This window comes from Eurytemora carolleeae, unplaced genomic scaffold (genome assembly GCF_000591075.1).
Source record: "Eurytemora carolleeae unplaced genomic scaffold, Eaff_2.0 scaffold41, whole genome shotgun sequence".
Classification (NCBI taxonomy): domain Eukaryota; kingdom Metazoa; phylum Arthropoda; class Copepoda; order Calanoida; family Temoridae; genus Eurytemora; species Eurytemora carolleeae.
Window position 1 is genome coordinate 98,988 of NW_019396234.1, and position 19,095 is coordinate 118,082.

The window sequence follows — 19,095 nt, forward strand, 5'->3', positions numbered from 1 at the left end:
TACTAAGTTATCATATCTTATATTTTAATTCTTCTTCTGTACTTTTTAGAAGACGTTTTAAATATTTAAGGTTACGGTTCTCCCTCCGAGCAGCATAATACTCTGGTGGGTTTAATATTCTTGTTTTAAATCCTAGATGGTTTAAATAATTCATCTCGATCTTACATCGTCCCATTACTTCACCCTCATCTGATATAGTCTCAGATTTTCTAGGAATAATAAGAACCAATAACTCAGACTTGTTTTTCTGCATAGTAACGTTGTTAACCGACCATGATATAGGTCCCGGGGAGTGTTTTATTATTATACTTTTAAAGGTGGAAGAGGGGAGAGGGAAGCCGTAATAAAAAGAGGATTTGTTCATCAGGAGATTAAGATCTTGCAGAACGGATTGAGAAACCCGACTATGGCTTGTCTCTCTAGAGTCATCCCGCTGGAAATAATCAATCAGGATTAATCTCTTCTCAGGATCAAGACTCGTGCTCATCTCTAGGTTAAAAGCTTGTCGGATAAAATCCAGTTCTAGAACCTGGAACAGGGAGTTGGTACAGAGAACCCGGTTCCGCTGGAGGAACGGAAGAATATACGCGGCATCTGTTCCGACATCTGTTAACAGCGGAATATTTAAACGGAAAAGGAAATCTATTGCGTTGGCGAGTCCAATATCTGAGTCTAGATCCGACATATCACAAGCATTTGCTTTCTGAAATATACTCTCAATACTGGCAATATCATAAATCTGTCCTTTGGCCAGATGACAAGTTAAATAAACGAAGGATCGACCTGATCTTACATCCGACCAATCACATCGACGCATTGCGTCCTGGATCTTGAGGAATATGGGGGGAAGGATAGTGGTATCAGCCAGGTGTAGGAGACAGAACGTTAGCTGCTCCAGGTCTTTGAGCCTCAGGTCTTTAAGATCTCCTATATCACAGATAAGTTTCTCAATAAATGAGTTCCGCAAACTTGCATTTAGTCTCGCAGAAGTGCACATCTGAAGCAATCTAAAAACAAAGATAAATAGGAAAATGTCTCCTGATATAAACTGACAACTTTACCTTAGTTTGGTGTAGCTCTGCAGACTACCAAGATGTGGTTCAAATTTCTTTATAATTTCACTGATTACCGATGTGTTAAACGCTCCACGTTTCTTCAACAGCTTAGCAGTACTGGAGATCGCCAGCTGATCCTTCATGATGTTTATCTCTGGGAACTCCAGGATTGACTGGAGAAGGAGATGACGTACATTGCTATGCTCTGTGGTGAGGTAGAGATAGGTTTGATGAACACCATGACAAATTATCCCAACCTCGACACTTGTAAGCTTCGGTAAAACAATCTCTAAGAATAAACATTTAATGTAAACGACCTTTAATTAAATATCTATTGAATTAGTAAAACGCAAATAGTGCATCAAAAAGTTCCCACAGAAGACGTATGGGCAAAGAGTTAGAAATGAAGCAATAAAATTTAATTTCACAAAAAAGCCATTGGTTTATAATATTACTCATATCTAACTTCCGCCGTTTGTTTACCCGCCCTTGGTATTAAATTATGATTTTAGCCGAGATGCCCGTGGAATTTCAAAAATTTCAAAACAAATTCAGCCTATGTTACCCCGAAAAGCCCAATGGTACCGTCAAAAAATTTCACCCAATTTGGTCCTGCCGTTTGGTCAGCTATAGAGAGCTTTTTTATTTAGATGTAAACACAAATAAATGTTAAAATCTGTGGATAGGGTTGAGGAGTGGCATATTAAAAAACACTCCATTTGTTCACGTTTTATACTGTTTCCTATTCCTCCAAATATCCATTCTTCGACGTCAACAGAATTAGTTGGAGATAACCAAGAAACAAACGAGATATTCAAAGTAAAGAAGGAGAAAGAAATGCATGTTGGCTGGATGAGAGTTGGCTTGGGCTAGAGGACAACCTAACCCCCCCCCCCTCTCTATCCATCCTAAGAAAAATGACGCAGCAGATTCAAGTAAAATATGAAATGAAGCAAAATGAAAACAAACACATATTCTAGGAACAGGTTGTCCAAATAATTCTAGAAACATGGTTCTACAGAGTGTTTCTCTACAACTGATATTTTGATTTGTTTATATTTCAATTAAAACCTGATAAGCTTGCAATAACCATATTATTAGTTAAACTAGATTGGGGCATTTACATTTTAAGCAATGAACTTTTCTAAGTTGGTTTAGCTGTGACTCGAGACAGGCTCCATTGAGAAATATAAAGGCCCTAACGTGATCTCTCATGTAGCTGACACACTTTCTGATTTCTGCAGGTTGCAGGGAAACAGCAAAACTCTTCCACAATCATTTTTTGCTCTTCAACAGTAGCAGGTTGAGCAATGCGAACCTCTTAAATCGCCTAAAGTCTCAAGCTCATTTTGAAGTTTTCCATTTTTCAGGATAACTTCAGTAAAAAGGGCTATTTTTTAACCATTCTATCAACCAGACTAAAAAATGTCCCTTCATGCTGGTCAATTTCCCGGATTTTGAATCCAGATTTGCGAATTTTTCAATGAAATTTTAGCATATCAAAAATATCAGTTGTCGAGAAACACCCTGTATATTGGTGGTTATGGGGACGTCAAACAAAAATTTACTTTAAAAAATTAACCAAGATCATGATGGAAAGATGAATTACAAGGAAGAAAATTGGAGAACAAGAAGTGTAGTGCCGAGAACGATGTGTGATAACAACTGTGACGAGGGAGGGAACCCCCGGACGCCATGAGCCTCCGCTATGTAGACAAGAGCCTCCCAGAGTTGCTAGGCAGACCAAGCCTTCGCTTTGCAGAAATGAGCATGCGCAACACATCAAAGTGTGCCTGTGTAATACATGAGGTTTTTTAACTGTTTTAGTTTTAATTTTAGGTTTTTTTTTTTAGACATAGTGGCAAGATGAGAAGTATTTATTAATTATCATAAATAGTTCCTTATTATGACTAATAAAGTGGTATCTAAAACTTTAAACATTTTTTACACGAGAAGAATAATATTTAGAAAAAAAATTTGAATTGAATTTCATTTCATCTTTTATAATCTTTGATTTTAGCGATACCTTTTTTGAAGTTCAAATTAAATCTAAAAAATTTGTATTTATTATTTAAATCTTAACATTTTTCAAAAAAAGGTATTGTTTAAATCAAAGATTACAACAAAACAAACCAAGTTTACTCCAGAAATATTTCTCCAAATATCTTCCTTTCTGCGTAAGAAATGTTTAAAGTTTTAATATAAATCTTATAAACCACTTTATGAGTCCATATATGTTTCTAACCATGACAATCACTGAACAACTCTAATCTTTAGTAAAATTTTTATTGTTAAAGGTTTTCATCACTCATAAAAACCAAGATTTAAAAAAAGCTGTGCTGTATGGTGGAAGCTCGTTTACTGCATAGCGGAGGCACTGTCTGCATAGCGTAGGCTTTGTCTGCATAGTGGTGGCTCGGTCTGCCTCGCGAATCTGTGAGGCTCGATGTCTGTATGGCAGAGGCTCATGGCGTCCGGGGTTCCCTCCCTACTGTGAAAGGGTGAGTGCAGACGTGTGAGCACCCTGTATAATTGAATCGACCATCATCTTTTTTATTTAATCCAAATTGTAAAATAGAAATTTAAATAAAAAAATAACGTTAAAAAAAATGTTGAAATCTGGCTCTTACCTAGTTTTGCGATAAGAGGGTCCGGTATAGGAAACCCTTGAGTTCGTGTTGATTCGTAAGGAAGGTTTGGATACTCCCTGGAGACTCCAGCTAGGAAGAGACTGAAAACTACTTGGGACGGACTTAATACATCCAAGTGTCGAGTGAGTAGGATTAAGATCAACAGCTTGTTATGAGCACCCGTAAGATCCCTAGATGAGATATTACTCCGGTATGGAGCTGAGAGAAGTTGCCATCTGAGTAGAATATATCCAACCTCGAGATATTCATTCAATTCTTCCTAAAAACACATTTGATAAATAACCAAACCACTTTTTCTACACATACCGAGTCATTTAAATTTTGAATTGAGCCCAAACCGGAAATAATCATCTCCATGTTTGATCCTGTAAATGTCAAATCATGAATACCATCTACATTTTAATTCAGGATAGATTTACTTTTTATAATTCTTTTCCTTATACAGGTTTACTCAAGAAAGATGAGAATTCAGTAATACGGAACAAAAATTATTTCTTACGTATGATTGCAAGCAACAGTAAATTTGTTTCTTTGTTTTTTAATAATTTTAAAGGCATCAATCTTGTTATTTTTGGGAACCGTATATCTTAACAATTTTCGAAAAATGGATACGTACAAAAGTGTTCTGGAAGATCTTTAAACCATTGTACATCCTTGACTTTTGTCAGATTAACTCAATTGGGAATTAGCCTATACCTATCTATTAAGGTATCCATCTTTATTCTGTACCTGAGAAGGAACCCTGTCCTTGTTCCTGGAGTCCAGCTTGTCTGCCAGGCATTGATCAAGGCAGTTGGCCAGCTGAGAGAACCTTGAGTGCTGTGTGTGGAGTAGGGTTAAAGAGTACGCCACATCTCTCAGCTGTTGATAGCTCAGGGTCTCCAATGAATACATGACTCTGGTGGAGAACCTGTCTAAAACCTCAGCTCTATCTGATCCTGATCCTAAAATGAATAAAATAAACAAGATGGAAACCTGAAGTGCAAGAAGATTGATTTTCTAATATTTTAAGTATCTTTGTATTAATCCAATAAATATACAGACTCGTAACAAACAATACCCCCCCCCCCTACCCTTCATAACATTTTCTAGTATATCCAAAAGAATTGTTGACCTCTTAAACAGAATGACCCCTTCCCCATTTCCACTACACAATTCCTCTCTTATTTGATACTAGCTTGGGAACCCTGCTTTGTCTGGAATTTTTTTGGCTACAACTCAATTTAGAACTTCTATCCCATCTCAGAAGATTCCCGTGGTTCTACAGAATTTCACAATTAAAATTTGAGGCGAATCGGGTAGGAGTTCATGCGTTATGATCGGACAAACAAACAATCAGAGAGTACTACTTTATACATCGTTATACTAGTTTGGGAACCCAACGCTGCTAAGGTTAATAAAAGTTACTCCCGCCGTTTACCCACCTCGAACGATTTTAAGGGAAAACTAAATTTTTGCTATTGAAGTCGACCCATTTAACTTAGCACCTCAAAACCAAACTAAGCACATTCCCGTGAGTCTCCCGAGTTCCCAATCAAAATTTGAGGCAAATCGGTCCAGTGGTTCCTGAGTTATGACCGGACAAACAAACATACAGACCAGACAAACAGAGATAGCAATTTAATATAAATAGATGAACCTGTTATATCTGCCGCTAAATGATGCCATGCTTCAACAATATCCGCCGGATTATCCGTATTCCTCGAGAAATTCAACCAGAAGTTTCTATTTGTTGAAGGAGTAGACGAACTCCGGGAGTAAACACTGGATAAAAACAATATAATAGAGTAGTATATTCTATCTCCATCCTGTGCTCCAATATAATGGTAGAATCAATAATATGTCAAGAGTCAAAGATATAGGAATACACTAGATGGGACAGCAAGTGTATAAACTCTATCACAAGGTACATCTATAACCTAACGGTTAGTAGAGACAGACATTCTTTGATATTGAAACCAAATAAAGTATGAATTAGATGTCCATTTTTTGGTTTCTTTAAACTGTTTATTTTCATTTGTGGTTTCTCCGCAGAGATTACTTGTGCATTTCTTGATTATAAGAAAAAATGAAAAAATTCACAGAAATAAACATTTTTCGAGTCAGAAAAACGACGGTATGCTCCTTTAAAGACCCTTGAATCATACACTGCCTTCAATATTAAGTATTATAAATTTAAGACACGACAGTGAAGAGAAAAATAGTGAGTAAGGGAAGTAATGGAATGAAAAGAACGAGAAGCTCCGACCAAAACTGATCACTGTGTAAATTTGTAACCCTCATTTGAAAAGGGCCTTTCTCATTCAAAACGGTTCCGTTTGGGTCTTTATCTGGCCAAAAATGATGGTGTTATCCTTTTTCTTTTCGGAAAATTTATCCTTTATAACATCTTTTTCAGAGTGAAATGAAGATATGTGCAGAAGAAGACAAACGAAATTGACAGAATTGATATATCTTAAATTTTAGAAAAGCGACGATATCTGCCTCATCGACTCTCTGATAAAAGTTTAATTGTGAAATGATAATGACATTGTGTCAACCGTCAACCTTTAAGTATTTCCTGTCTAAACCCCATTTTTAAAGCAACATGAGCTGGTTCTTTCTACCTGGGAGGCTGGATCTTGGTGAATGAATAGTTTGGTAGATCTCGGAGCATAGTCAGGGTTTCCTGAATACTCCGGTAGATGTGTCTCCGAGTAAATATAGGAGTTCTCCTCGCATCTTGGACAGGCGGAGACGTATCCAATAAATCAATGCTGTTTAATGCACTTCCAGTCCTTCCAGGAGCAGTTTTAGGAAATATTTTATTTGGTTCAATATTTGTATGTATAACTGCAATTTTAGGTCCAAAACCAACACACAGACTGCACTTTCAAGAAATAAAGAAATTCGACTTCCATTTTCACAATCCATTATTAATATTTAAAAATTCTCACAAAAATTAACATCCTAAGGATTCAATAACATTATTCCAACCATCAATTGTAAATATTGCCATTAATCCCATTTAGTAAAAAAATTTATGTTGCTACGTCTTAATCGGAAGTATTGATGAAGAAAAAAATGGTTATCCTTAAAAAAAATACTCTCTGTAACAAACACCTTATCGTAAAAAATAAAAATACACATTTTCTAATAACAAGCAAGATAAATAAATGTAAAACACAATATGTATATCAGTGAAAACGCTAAATCTTGTTTTTATTACATTTTTTCATTAGAAGTGTTTCATGGATGCAATCTTTAGCATTATCTTTATACTTTATTCAGGGGTGTCAAACAAATTTGTGTGGGGGGGGGGGGGATTAAAAATTGTTTTCTAGAGAGGGCTCAGTACCCGTTGGGGCCTAAAAACCAGATTTTCTAATATGGGCGTGGTTGAGCCCCCATAACCCACCCCCGTGTCCACCTTTGATTGTATCCAGGGGGTACACTGGTTATCCGAGCTTATAATTATAATTGACGACATTGTTCTGCAATTTCCTTAACTGTGTGTCTATACCAAAAGAGTGTGCTTGTGAACTCGTCTGCAAAGCAGTGCGACTGGCTTTCTCATGCCAGACCAGCGCCATTACCCTTCACTTTATTATTATTCCCTGCTTGTATCACTTAGATATTAATTTATTTAAAGATTTTATTTCTTTCCTAGTTTTTTTCTGAAGATAACATTTGCGTCGTAACACAGTTTTGCCGTATTCTTTGTATCCATACATAAGAGTACATATTCTATCGATTCTTATCATTATCTGAAAAAAATTAAGAAAACTAGTACAAGGCGAACAAATGTATATTATTACGGTTTATAAACTGGATGAATTTGAACCAAGAAAATAAACAAACAAATCATTTTCTCAGTTGTGATAAATTTTCTAGTTCTTCTTCTTCTTCCCCTTAGGATCAACGGTTTCCTCCTTCTTATGGAACTCGTCTAGAACTGCTTCCTGTGTTTCCGGACTAGCGGGGGAGTACCGACAGTACTCCATAGTGAACTCACCTATTAAAAAAAGTTTTTATTTGAAATACATTTTTCAACATATCTTATCATTTGAAGGCATTTAATTATTTTAAGGAGGTAGCTCTTAAATTATACATTTGCTTTACCCGAATTAAGACTCTATAAAAATTACATTTATTTATTTCAAATTTCGAAATTGCAGAACTAATATTCCACGTTAAATAATTCGCTATTTCATATTTAAAACATTTTAAAAAATTACCAGAAACCGAAACTATTAAAATGGAGAGGTCGCTGAACACCTGTCATATCGACGGTTTAAATCCTAGATAACCTATTCAAATTCTCATGAATCTTTAACTTTAAATCGGTGATTAAAGCTTTGAACCGGCGGTACTTACTTCAGCAACACGGCTTAAATTCATAAAATTCGGTCCCATTCTTACTTTCAAACTTATAGAAAAAGCAAAACATTTTTAAAAAACTCAAATATATGATCCTAGATGCTCAGCTCAGACTAAGTAGAAAGGTACAAATATGACTTGGAAACCTTGAATCCTAACTCATTGAAAATAATAAAACAATCCCTAAATAACACTAGGGATTACCTTTTCCTTGTGTTGACCCTCTCAGCTCTCCTGAGAATCCAAACATCTTGTTGAGAGGAACCTCGGCCTCCACAGTGAACCAATCGTCACGGCCGTCCTGTCCCGTAATTACAGCGCTTCTCTTGTTCAGTAAACTGAAGACGGACGATGTAAACTCACTAGGACTGTTCACTTCAACTGTCATAATTGGTTCCAAAACAATCCATTTTCCGTCCTCGCAGCAGTCCTGTAACAATATTTGTAAACATCTTAGATTTTTTCTATGTCCATTGTCCAACCTTTTTTGTTAAGGCAGCTAGACGTTCTTTCGATTATTAAAACTTATTCTTAGTTTTAAACGTAACACACAGAATCTCAAAAATTGTCTCAAAATATTTACATTCATAGGGCGCTAGGACAAACTCCTGAAGAGACAATTAATTTTAAATAATGCTGACCTGGAAAGCAAACTGTGTCGCCTGGTAAAAAGCCCACTCTGCTGAGTCAACCATATGATGAGCTCCATCCTTCAAAGTCATCCTAACTCCGATAACCTTCTGACCCGCAAACCCTCCCTTCTCACAGGAATCCAGAAATCCTTTCTTGACTCCGGGAACAAATGGTTTAGGAACGTTGGTACCAGTTGTCACGTCTCTAAACTCCACCATGGTGTTCTCCTGTGCAGAAAGAGGTTCCATGAGACCGATGACACGAGCGTATTCTCCTCGTCCTCCCGACTGCTTCCTGTGCCAGTAATCAAAAGTGACAGGTTCAAGCAAGGTTTCTCTGAACGCTACTCTAGGTTTCCCCATCTCCACCTTGCATCCATACTCACGTTCCATCCTCTGAGCGTATATCTCAAGATGTAGTTCACCCATTCCTGATGCAATAGTTTCCTTATTCTCGTTGTCAAACCAAACTCTGTAAGTGGGATCCTCTTTTGTAAACCTAAAATATATGGGTTTTTTTTTAAATATTCTAATCAACTATATTTATCATTTTTCCACGAAATCATTCATTTTTAACAATAACTTTCCAAATTTAGAGGAATCCATTAAAACACCAAACAACTTTGAAGAATTGTTACTATTATGTACATTAATTAATTGCATTGTACCTAGCAACAGCTTTAGAAAAATTTCCTTCATTCTTCTTCTCCGCAGGTTTAATTGACATGGATATAACAGGATCAGGAACAAAGATGGACTCCATACTCAACATGAGATCTCGATCAAACACAAAACTGTCTCCGGATGCGCAATCAACTCCAAACACTGCGCAAATATCCCCAGCGTAAACTTCTGTCACGTCCTCCATCTTATCTGAGTGCATCTGAACAAGACGAGAGAGACGAGTCTTCTTTCCGGTTCTCGTGTTCCATACAGTGTCTCCTTTCTTCACACTCCCCTGGTACACCCGGAGATAGGTAAGCTGACCAAACTTTCCCTGCTCAAGCTTAAACGCCAGTGCGACAAAAGGATGCGTGTTAGATCTCTCAGGATTCATCAGGACCTTGGCCAACGCCGGATCTTTTGCTGCCGGGTTCAGCGCAAAATTTTGAACCTCCGTCGGGTTCGGAAGGTAATCAATAACTCCGTCCAGTAGAGTTTGAACTCCTTTGTTTTTAAGTGCAGTTCCAAGCATCACCGGAGTAAAGTTCTGCGAGAGGGTAGCTCGACGGATAGCGGCGTGAATATCCTGAGTTTCCGGAGTCCTCTCCTCGAGGAACATCTCTCCTAAGGTTTCATCTGCGTTAGCCAAGTGCTCAACAAGCTCCAGCCTAGCGTCCGAAGCCTCTTCCCGCATATTTGCTGGAATCTCGTCGTATACAATCTCTTCTCCGAAACTTCCGTTGTAGTAGATAGCTCGCTCATTCACAACATCCACCAGTCCCTTTAGGTTGGACTCTAGACCTATCGGCAGCTGAAGGAATGCTGCATTGTGTTTCAATTTATTTCTTAACTGTCCAAGTACACGTTTAGGATTGGAACCGGTTCGGTCCAGTTTGTTTATAAAAGCAATACGAGGGACATTGTACCTAAAATAAAGATAGTATAACAAAAATATTATTTACTTTTATTAACCAAGATCAAAAAAAAAGATTAGAGATGGACGGTATTTGACAACCAAAACACCATCTCATTTGCACTATCTGTATCATTATCAGTCTGATTTCTTTTTACCTTCTCATTTGACGATCAACAGTCATAGTTTGGGACTGGACTCCTCCTACAGCACATAGAACTAGAACTGCTCCGTCTAACACTCGCAGCGCTCGTTCGACCTTTAAAATACAAGTCTCGATCCTTTTTCATTAATAGTTTAACAAAAATTCAATCAGTGCCCTCCCCTACCTAGTTTTTTGTAAAAATAAAGGTTATATTGATAAGAGAATATGGCAACCAAACACAGGTTGGATATTTTATTTAAGAAAAGAACATTTTACTTTCATAAATCAAAAACATCAGTTACCTCTATTGTGAAATCTACGTGACCAGGTGTATCAATGATATTAATATTAGTATCCTTCCATTTAGTGTACGTAGCCGCGGACTGTATTGTAATTCCTCTTTGTCTCTCCAGCTCCATACTGTCCATAGTAGCTCCGACTCCGTCCTTACCCTTCACCTCGTGAATAGCCTCAATCCGTCCTGTGTAGAATAGGATTCGCTCAGTCAGGGTAGTTTTTCCGGAGTCGATATGCGCGGATATTCCTATGTTTCTCATCTTCTCAACCTCGATTGTTGCGGAGCTAAGCATGCGCGCAAAGTTCACAGGCTGAACCTGCCTCTGGGAGCAGGTTGAGCTCCTGGAGTAGACCAAGCTACGGGAGGAGAACCGTCCCACCGCGAGCATTCTGACTTCTGAAAAAGATTGGGATTAATACCACCAGGAGCGAATAATTAAAAAATTTTAAGAATGTAAATTATATTAAAATAATATCTTTATATCTTTCGTCGAATTACTGACGAGAATCAAGAAATAAAATTAAAAAGAAATTCAGTTTATAAATAAATATTTGCCTATCACCAAAACAAAACAAAAAGTGAACTAAAACTTTAAATAAAAATAGAACTATTAAAATCAAATAAAAATCAAATCTTGGACAGTACATCAAATACTAGCAAAATGATCTATTATAATTTACTCCAATCCAAGTACAGAGTTGCCAACAATGGTTGAGACTTCAGCATTTATTTAGTTCTGACATATATGGATACCCGCAGTTGAAAACTTGCCACGTCATCATTGCCATAAAATACGATATACGACAGAAAATACAGGGTCGTCATATTGGTTGTCATTAAGTCTTATCCCTTGTTTGTAACTCTGTATTATAAATAATAAACCAATAATTTTACAACAAATTCTCGGTAAACACACGCTAAACAGTCCAATTACTAAGTTACTATAAATGAACGATATATTTCTATACTATTAATATTATGAAGGAAATAAACTTTGTACTTTCAAGCAAACCAATACGATCTAACCAATAATATTGTCCCCCCTCGGAAAAGATAAGATATATATATATTATCGATTTTTGGGAATACCACAGACATTAACATCTAAACATATTCACCGCACAAGGATATAATATTTATTTAAATCCCTTAATATTTGAGAGCGAAAATAAATAATCAGACGTTAAATAACAATTTTTTTCTTCTATTTTTCGCATGTTTCTTCGTTTCTTCTCAAAATCAGTAAAATTTTCCCCATTTTCCTAATTGTTCGAAAAATCGATGCTTTACAATAATTTTCAAAAAGCGGGATTAAAAATGAAATATGAATACCCTTCTATCCACATTATGATTAATTATTATCAAAACAATAAATGCTCAGAAAGAATTTCTCTGGTACATTACAAACATTAACAAAATTTACTTATCCTGTGGAAATTGTACGAAGGGTACACAATGTACAGCTCGGTAAATACTGTTTTCTGTACGGTGTACACTGGACAGTTTTCTGTACAGATGTACAGTTTTACGTACGGTAGACACTGTACAATTTACACAGAATTGAATAAGAATCACATTTTCCTAGTTATTTATTCTCTTGCCCCGACAGCAACATTCACATGGAAGTTGGTTCCGTACACGGAGAGGAGAAATATTGAAGATAAACCTAGAAGAGCAGTTGACGACATTAGATTGAAGTAGTTTGAATATGTAAATGCAGTGTACCACAGGAATATAAGTCCTACTCCTAGGATAGGGATGAACAGCTCCGACATATCTAAATCCTCCTCTATTTCATCCTGTTCTTGTCTAGGTGGGGGCGGGGCGGTCTGGTTACTCTGCTGGTGGATTAAACAGTGGACTACGCATTTATCAAATATTCCATAGCTACGCAATGTTTGCGTATCCTCCCGTAGTACCTGGCCGTTGAAGATTAACCGAACATTTTTATCCTCAGAGATTTCTACGGTGAAATTTCGTCTCTTGAAGTTTCCGATATTTTCTAACAGACTTGCCTCAACTTCACGATGCGTATCGTTTAGAAACTTGAGACGAATTGTTACTCTCTCTTCCTGAGGAATGGGTTCAGCTTCAACTACATCAGAGGGAACAGCTTCGGGTTCAAAGGTCTCATTCACTTCCTCAGTTTCAGGAGCAATCTTTAATATTCAGTTCTTAACAAACTTATTACTTTAATATTTTTATGGTAGAATTAAAATGTACAAATTTTGAAAATCTATGAACTGAAATTAGAACAAGATTAGGTAGATTGCAATAAGCTGGAAGATTAAACCATTATACAAGCATGGAGAAGTTAGCAAATAAAATGGGATTAACGAAAGAATCTTAACATTCCTGTAAGTTTTCCTCTTGTGGACTAGGTACAGAGGATGAGGTCGAAGTTGAGGATGAGGTTGATGATGAGGTTATGACTGTGGTTGTGGTTGAGGATGAGATTGAGGTTGACTCCGGGTCTTGAGAAAGCTGAAGATATTCGTTCCTTCTCTCCTGTCCTACTCTAGTTCTGGACCTAACAATTCATAAATTTTAAAAAAAATCAATGAGTAAGAAAATCCCTTCTTGGAAAATATCATCGTACATTTAGGAATCCCATCAATAATTCACGACAGTGATCCCCTTAAACCTTGAGCAGTGAAACTTTAGAAAGAAATTTTAAATGTAATTAATAATTTTAGACGTGATAATTGTTTTCAGGGTGCTTGTTCTTTGAACTAAGGGACACTCAGAATCATATAAACAATTCCTTCCAGATTATGCAGATTATCAAAATATAAATTAATTTAATATTTAGTTTGTTTTCTCACCCTATACGCCGTAGCTCTGTCCGTTCTACCAGGATAACTGATGAAACCACGGGTTCAACCACCTGGGTGGAGAACCAGGATCCAACCAACAGGAGCAGACAGGAAACCAGGAGAAAGAAATAGAAAACCTCGTTCCCGACACCTTGGATAAACTCCTCGGGAGTGGAGTCCATCCTGTCTGAAACTAGAGAACAGAGATATAAATATTTCTCCAGGTTAGACCCGGAGTAGAGATGAATACATGTTTACAGGGTTTTATACAAGAAAATACTAGAGATTAAATCTGGAGACGAGCCCTTGTACCAGGAGAAAATATTGCACAATTAATTCCCATCTATGATATTAAAGATAACTTTTCTGAATAACATGAAAGCTTTTTAAATTCAATAAAAAATTAAATTTTCATCCGCTTCGTTCCTAAAATCAAAGAAAATCAGCCCTTTCTTGAAACAACAGAATTTTGTCATTTTTGTCAACATAGGCTTTCTATAGAAAGCACTTTTACCAGAGATATATCACATTTTATAAATAGAGAAAATAGATAACAAATTAACTACACGACTTCTGATGTTAATTATCTAAATATAGAATAAGTTTGTTTTCTAAGATGACATGAAGAGCATCATTAATTAACTATAAATAACAACTACAGGGATACAGGGGAAACATATAGAAAATAATTTGGAACTAGAAACTACATCATAAATAGAAATATTCATAACTTGGTGAAAACTTGCATTTGCTTCAAGTTTATGAAATAAATTAAATCATTGGCAAGAATCATAATTGCATATTACCATTAAATTAAACAATAAACTAAACTAAATTAATTAATGAAACTAAATTAATGATATCTAGCCTGATAAATATAGTAGATCTGACACGGAACAGTAGAATACACAACCTTGAGCTTAAAGGAGAAAAGAACAAAGTACAATGATTATTTATATCTAAGGAGGCTGGAGCTTAATAGTTCAGCATATTAAACTTAAGTCCGGCTTAGATAAATCAACTTGTTTGCTGAAGAATGAAGATGGAATGTATCAAAGCTTGATATTGAACACAAGGTTTAGAAAACATTCTGAATAATCATAATGGTGCAGGTTACAGGTATTAAAATGCTTCATGTATTAGATAAAATAGAAAGAAGGGTTTATAAATGACGTTGATTACTTTCCCGGTAGAAACTTTCGTAATGAAAGTTTTTTCAAATAATTGAAAATAAATTTAGGGACACTGCTACTTTGGAAAGTATCAACTCAACAGAAGTATAGTTACAATGCGTAATACTTTAGTTCTTCATTGAACCAACCCTGTGGTCAGGAATATACTTTTGTACACAAGCTCTTAATATAATATTGTTAATTCTTGAGACGCTGGATAGGTTCTATAGTGTGGCAAGGATTCTAGTGAATCCTACAGCTGCATGTATGACCGTCTGCCCAACCCCCCACATCATCGCATGAGTCGGGAACATGCTGAAGCTGCTGTGCTTGTAAACAAATGCAATTGCTGCGGATGATAGTAGGCCTAGGGAGCAGGGTATAATCACTCCCATCAGTAGAATCATAACACTGTAGAACTTTCCGAGTTTATGGCGCCGGAGCATGGTGAAAGCGATGATGCCCGCAATACTGTAGATAAATACAGACGAGACGAAGCACCACATAAATACACCAATCCTGAAAAAGAAGATTAAGATAAAGCTTTTGAGTTATTTATCTCGGGATCAAGAATTGATCTCCAACTTATGCAGGCCTAGGGATAAACTTATCCAGACCTAGGGATAAATTTAACTCCTTTTTGATCCCGTAGTTGTCCTACTCTGCAGGAGTAATATTTATTCGGGGATCAAACATTTATTCTCAAATATAAAAAAGCCGACATTGGGTATCAAGATCAAGTGTTCAAGGATAACGATGCTCCACACAAAAGTTCCGACTATTGGGTAAAAAAACAGCTGATTTCTTAACTATTTTTCTTTTTCAACAGTTATTTGAATCGTTAAGTAGAATTATCCAACGCAGACGAGAACCTTTGAATTTAAGAATTATGTATCAAATGTTTCAAGATTTAAGCCGGCGCTTAATTTAAACCGGGTTTTGGCGGATTTAAACCGCGGCTCAAACTCTTTAAATTCCATCTCAGTAAACATTTAACTGCTGAGACAATGATTAAAAATTTATTTAGCTTAACTTCCATGTTCAAAAGTTTACGCTAACTTTAAAAGAGTTGAGAAAAGTAACTTAAAAATATCATATTTAAAATTTTCGGGATTAGAAAACACAATTTTCATAGTTTTAGAAACATTTAAAAGTGTTCTTACCACATTTCCTTGAAGAGGAGAAGGGTTGGATTGGATGAGAGGGCGAATACAGTTGAAACCCGAAATTCATTCTGATTCATCTCGTTCTCTACCTAGAGACAAATGGGTTTACACCATGCAACAAGTTTTAAATATAGGGTAGATCCATATCTAAAAATTAGACTAAGAAATTCAAATTCTTTTAAAATTTGTTGATCTTAAATTACAATTTCGACATTATCAATGTGAAAAAAAAAATATATATTTTGTTTTAGTGGAATTAAATATCCAAGAAATCCCTATTCAAGTTTGAGAAATGTTTGTCAATATTGAGCAAAATTTATTTGTTTATTTTGTTTAATCCATTTGTTTTTATAAATTTATCAAGTCTCGATATATTTTTTGTTCTAATTTTGAAAAACCTTTTACCTTGTTAACGATAAGTGAGTCTGCAGATAAAACAAATGCGGAGAAATATGATGTTTTACAAAATATAAAACGCAGATCTCTTCTGTCCCGTCTCCGCTCATCATTATGATTATTCATTCATCTGAAACTGAACATGGTTCAACATTCAACTATTATCAATAGGAGCAAGACTAGATTTGGCGGAGCTTTAACAATTGGAAGATTTTATTTATCAAGGGCAAATAAAGCTACGTTATAATCTCTAATTAGAAATTGAATTCTTTTCGATGACAAAAAAGGCATCATTCTTAATTGTTAATATTTTAAAAAATCTTTCTTTAACTTTCTTCTGATTTTAATTGCTAAATATAATTTCATACGTTACAACTTTATATACTCCTACTTAAAAATTTGGTGGATTAACAAGATTCTCTATTTTGCAGCAGCTTTAATGTGACTAATAACATTTTGGACTACATCCATGGAGGTAGCTTGTCCTCCAAGATCCTCGGTTTGAATCATGTCAACATTAATAGTTTGCCAGACAGCGTCATGAATTAGCTTAGCGTGGTATCGGAGGTTTAGGTGTGAAAGCATATCAGCGCTGGCATTCAGCATGGCACAGGGGTTCGCCTTGTTTTTTCCGATCAGGGTGGTTCCAGTGTTTCTGGTTCCAGGTTCGAAAACAGCATATCTGGGTCCGATGTTGGCTCCAGCAATTACTCCGGGTCCTCCAATGAGTCCACAGATCAAGTTGGTGACGATGGTACCGTAGAGGTTTGTCAGGATCATAACATCAAATTGCCAGGGGTTGCTAACCAGCTGCATACAACAGTTATCAATGATCATGTTGTCGTGCTGGATCTCAGGGTAGTCCTTGGAGACCCTCTTGGCAACCTCTAGGAAGAGACCGTCCGTGATCTTCATAATGTTTGCCTTGTGGATGAGGGTGACCTTTTTCCTGCCGTTGGCTCTGGCGTAATCGAATGCGTGTCTACATAATCGCTCAGTGCTTGGCTCTGTAGTGATTTTTAGGCTTTCCACAACCCCCTGTACGCTTTCATGCTCCAACATTGCGTATTCACCTTCGGTGTTCTGACGCATAATCTAGAAATAAATGTTTGACTCAGTCTCTGTACAAGCAATCTCATTTTCTTTAGTTAATAAGATCATTTTTCCCATGTTTAAGATAAAATCATGTTTTTAGCGAACGACCTTTAAATCTGTTGGTTAAATTATATCTGGTACATATTCAGGATTTAGAAAAGTTTTAAAGATGGTATTATACAAATATCAGAAAAAGGAAGCTAAACAAATTCAACATAGATAATTAAGGGGCGTTTCATAGGGTAGGCTCACATGGATAACGTAGATGAAAGTATATGTTTGGGCATAAGTGAGCATATTTCGAGTATTTAGATCTAGATGGCATAAAAAAGCTTTAATTTTAGGTAGGTTAATGGCATTAAGTGACATAAATGAATGATAATTCCACGATTAGATTTGGTTTTGTAGAGAAACTACATTTAAAAATAATCTGCTTTTAAAATTAGCTAATTCATCATTAATCAGCAAAAACTTCTAATGGTACCATTGTGAATCGATCTTTGAATTGAGGGTCATTTGGAATTACGATTACAGTCCGTTTAAGCCAACAAGTCAACATTTGTCTACATTCAATTAATTGCTTAAATACGAATTATGATTGACTTTCAATATTTATGAAGAGCCACCTTAAAGTCCTAATATTTAATAACACAAGGGAGACTGTAAAATATGAATGCGGTTCTTTTATGAATTTCAGTGTTAATGTGAAAATACTTACCACGATATCAATATCGTCATGCCTGGTCTTTACACCAGGCTGAGACTTGCAATGTATCGTGTTAACAAACAGATCTAGCTCATTTCTCATCTCAACATTCCTGGACTTGATGTCAGGACGGTTCATCTTGGTCTCGATGTTCCCCTTGATCCCAACTCCGTTCCTCTTCACGGAAGAGATGGCGTTGTATAGATCGTCGTAGTTGTCGGTGGTAGGATCGAGAAGAACCGTCTCGAAATCTATCGGAGCTCCGGCGTATCGGAAAACTTCCTTGACGTATCCCATCATTTCTGGACCAATACCGTCGCCGGGCATCATGGTAACGGTGTGCCTGCCACCGTACTTAGCAATAGGAATGTTTGCAGCTTTCAAACTGACAGAACGGGTTTGAAGGCTCCCAAATCTGCTCAAAGAGGCCAAGGGTTTCATCAGATTTGTGGCTGCCATTTTGTCTGGAATTTATTTAATGTCATAACTAATAATGAAAAATAAAATTTAAGTATTCCTTAACGAATGATATGTAAAATAAACAACCAGATTCTGATCTTATGTACAAGGTGGCATGATGGATCGTGTATAGCTCTGCAGATTGCACAGATAAAATAGGTTATTTTGAGTTAATCTTTGTATATTTAAACGCCGAGGCTTAAATATAATCCAATATGGTATGAATCCAGGAGGGGTGTAAACGGGCGGAAGTCCCTACCTCCCCCCCCCCCTCTCTCTATTTTGGCATCAAATTTAAGGAGAAATAGAGTGCTTTTTATGGTACTAGCTTGGGAACCCAACGCTACCCGGGTTACTAAAAGTTACTTCCGCCGTTTAACCTCACTTGGACATTTTACCGGGAAATTAAATTTTCGCTATTAAAGTCGACCCATTCAATTTAGAATCTCGAAACCAATCTAAACCCAATCCCGTGAGATTGTTCGATTGTAAGAATTGTAATCTTGTACCAAAATGCGCTGGTTTCCATCATTAAACAAAAAATACATTTTACTCTACAGCTAAAATCT

General features: G+C 36.4%; 5 protein-coding genes across 6 annotated transcripts; all 5 read right to left on the bottom strand.

Moving 5' to 3' along the window:
- Positions 1-3: 3 nt before the first annotated feature.
- Positions 4-7,457, bottom strand: LOC111698884 (uncharacterized). The gene is made up of 7 exons (XM_023469353.1): positions 7,352-7,457; positions 6,313-6,570; positions 5,346-5,470; positions 4,436-4,650; positions 3,686-3,965; positions 1,062-1,344; positions 4-1,007 (listed from the first exon to the last, which is right to left on the bottom strand). Exons 1-7 carry the CDS (start codon positions 7,447-7,449, stop codon positions 11-13), a joined length of 2,256 nt encoding a protein of 751 aa, XP_023325121.1. The 5' UTR covers positions 7,450-7,457; the 3' UTR covers positions 4-10.
- Positions 7,458-7,478: 21 nt separating this feature from the next.
- LOC111698885 (elongation factor G, mitochondrial) lies at positions 7,479-11,110 on the bottom strand. Its single transcript, XM_023469355.1, has 6 exons — positions 10,721-11,110; positions 10,432-10,532; positions 9,366-10,286; positions 8,707-9,196; positions 8,270-8,495; positions 7,479-7,700 (listed from the first exon to the last, which is right to left on the bottom strand). The coding sequence occupies exons 1-6, from the start codon at positions 11,102-11,104 to the stop codon at positions 7,576-7,578; spliced, it is 2,247 nt and encodes a 748-aa protein (XP_023325123.1). The 5' UTR covers positions 11,105-11,110; the 3' UTR covers positions 7,479-7,575.
- Positions 11,111-11,658: 548 nt separating this feature from the next.
- Positions 11,659-13,735, bottom strand: LOC111698889 (transmembrane and ubiquitin-like domain-containing protein 1). 2 transcript variants are annotated; one of them, XM_023469360.1, is made up of 4 exons: positions 13,542-13,735; positions 13,072-13,246; positions 12,271-12,875; positions 11,659-12,144 (listed from the first exon to the last, which is right to left on the bottom strand). In XM_023469360.1, the coding sequence occupies exons 1-3, from the start codon at positions 13,712-13,714 to the stop codon at positions 12,306-12,308; spliced, it is 918 nt and encodes a 305-aa protein (XP_023325128.1). In that variant the 5' UTR covers positions 13,715-13,735; the 3' UTR covers positions 11,659-12,144; positions 12,271-12,305. The 2 variants fall into 2 exon arrangements, with proteins under 2 accessions (XP_023325128.1, XP_023325126.1); XM_023469358.1 differs by having other exon boundaries at positions 11,659-12,875.
- Positions 13,726-16,413, bottom strand: LOC111698891 (transmembrane protein 170A). The gene is made up of 3 exons (XM_023469362.1): positions 16,276-16,413; positions 15,868-15,959; positions 13,726-15,223 (listed from the first exon to the last, which is right to left on the bottom strand). Exons 1-3 carry the CDS (start codon positions 16,390-16,392, stop codon positions 14,929-14,931), a joined length of 504 nt encoding a protein of 167 aa, XP_023325130.1. The 5' UTR covers positions 16,393-16,413; the 3' UTR covers positions 13,726-14,928.
- LOC111698888 (isocitrate dehydrogenase [NAD] subunit gamma, mitochondrial) lies at positions 16,403-18,551 on the bottom strand. The gene is made up of 2 exons (XM_023469357.1): positions 18,080-18,551; positions 16,403-17,361 (listed from the first exon to the last, which is right to left on the bottom strand). Exons 1-2 carry the CDS (start codon positions 18,524-18,526, stop codon positions 16,687-16,689), a joined length of 1,122 nt encoding a protein of 373 aa, XP_023325125.1. The 5' UTR covers positions 18,527-18,551; the 3' UTR covers positions 16,403-16,686.
- Between the last annotated feature and the right edge of the window lie 544 nt (positions 18,552-19,095).

Excerpts from the sequence above, each read along its gene's own strand:
- LOC111698884 (XM_023469353.1), bottom strand. The coding sequence starts at position 7,449 with ATGATAAGAATCGATAGAATATGTACTCTTATGTATGGATACAAAGAA. Across the intron at positions 4,651-5,345 it reads TTTAGCGGCAGATATAACAG|GATCAGGATCAGATAGAGCT; the intron begins GTTCATCTATTT and ends TATTCATTTTAG. Across the intron at positions 1,345-3,685 it reads CCCTCTTATCGCAAAACTAG|AGATTGTTTTACCGAAGCTT; the intron begins GTAAGAGCCAGA and ends GTTTATTCTTAG.
- LOC111698885 (XM_023469355.1), bottom strand. The coding sequence starts at position 11,104 with ATGCTCGCGGTGGGACGGTTCTCCTCCCGTAGCTTGGTCTACTCCAGG. Across the intron at positions 10,287-10,431 it reads GTTGATCGTCAAATGAGAAG|GTACAATGTCCCTCGTATTG; the intron begins GTAAAAAGAAAT and ends TCTTTATTTTAG. Across the intron at positions 9,197-9,365 it reads TTTTCTAAAGCTGTTGCTAG|GTTTACAAAAGAGGATCCCA; the intron begins GTACAATGCAAT and ends CATATATTTTAG.
- LOC111698889 (XM_023469360.1), bottom strand. The coding sequence starts at position 13,714 with ATGGACTCCACTCCCGAGGAGTTTATCCAAGGTGTCGGGAACGAGGTT. Across the intron at positions 13,247-13,541 it reads ACAGAGCTACGGCGTATAGG|GTCCAGAACTAGAGTAGGAC; the intron begins GTGAGAAAACAA and ends ATGAATTGTTAG. Across the intron at positions 12,876-13,071 it reads CACAAGAGGAAAACTTACAG|ATTGCTCCTGAAACTGAGGA; the intron begins GAATGTTAAGAT and ends TGAATATTAAAG.
- LOC111698891 (XM_023469362.1), bottom strand. The coding sequence starts at position 16,392 with ATGAATAATCATAATGATGAGCGGAGACGGGACAGAAGAGATCTGCGT. Across the intron at positions 15,960-16,275 it reads ACTCACTTATCGTTAACAAG|GTAGAGAACGAGATGAATCA; the intron begins GTAAAAGGTTTT and ends ATTTGTCTCTAG. Across the intron at positions 15,224-15,867 it reads CTCCTCTTCAAGGAAATGTG|GATTGGTGTATTTATGTGGT; the intron begins GTAAGAACACTT and ends CTTCTTTTTCAG.
- LOC111698888 (XM_023469357.1), bottom strand. The coding sequence starts at position 18,526 with ATGGCAGCCACAAATCTGATGAAACCCTTGGCCTCTTTGAGCAGATTT. Across the intron at positions 17,362-18,079 it reads ATGACGATATTGATATCGTG|ATTATGCGTCAGAACACCGA; the intron begins GTAAGTATTTTC and ends ATTTATTTCTAG.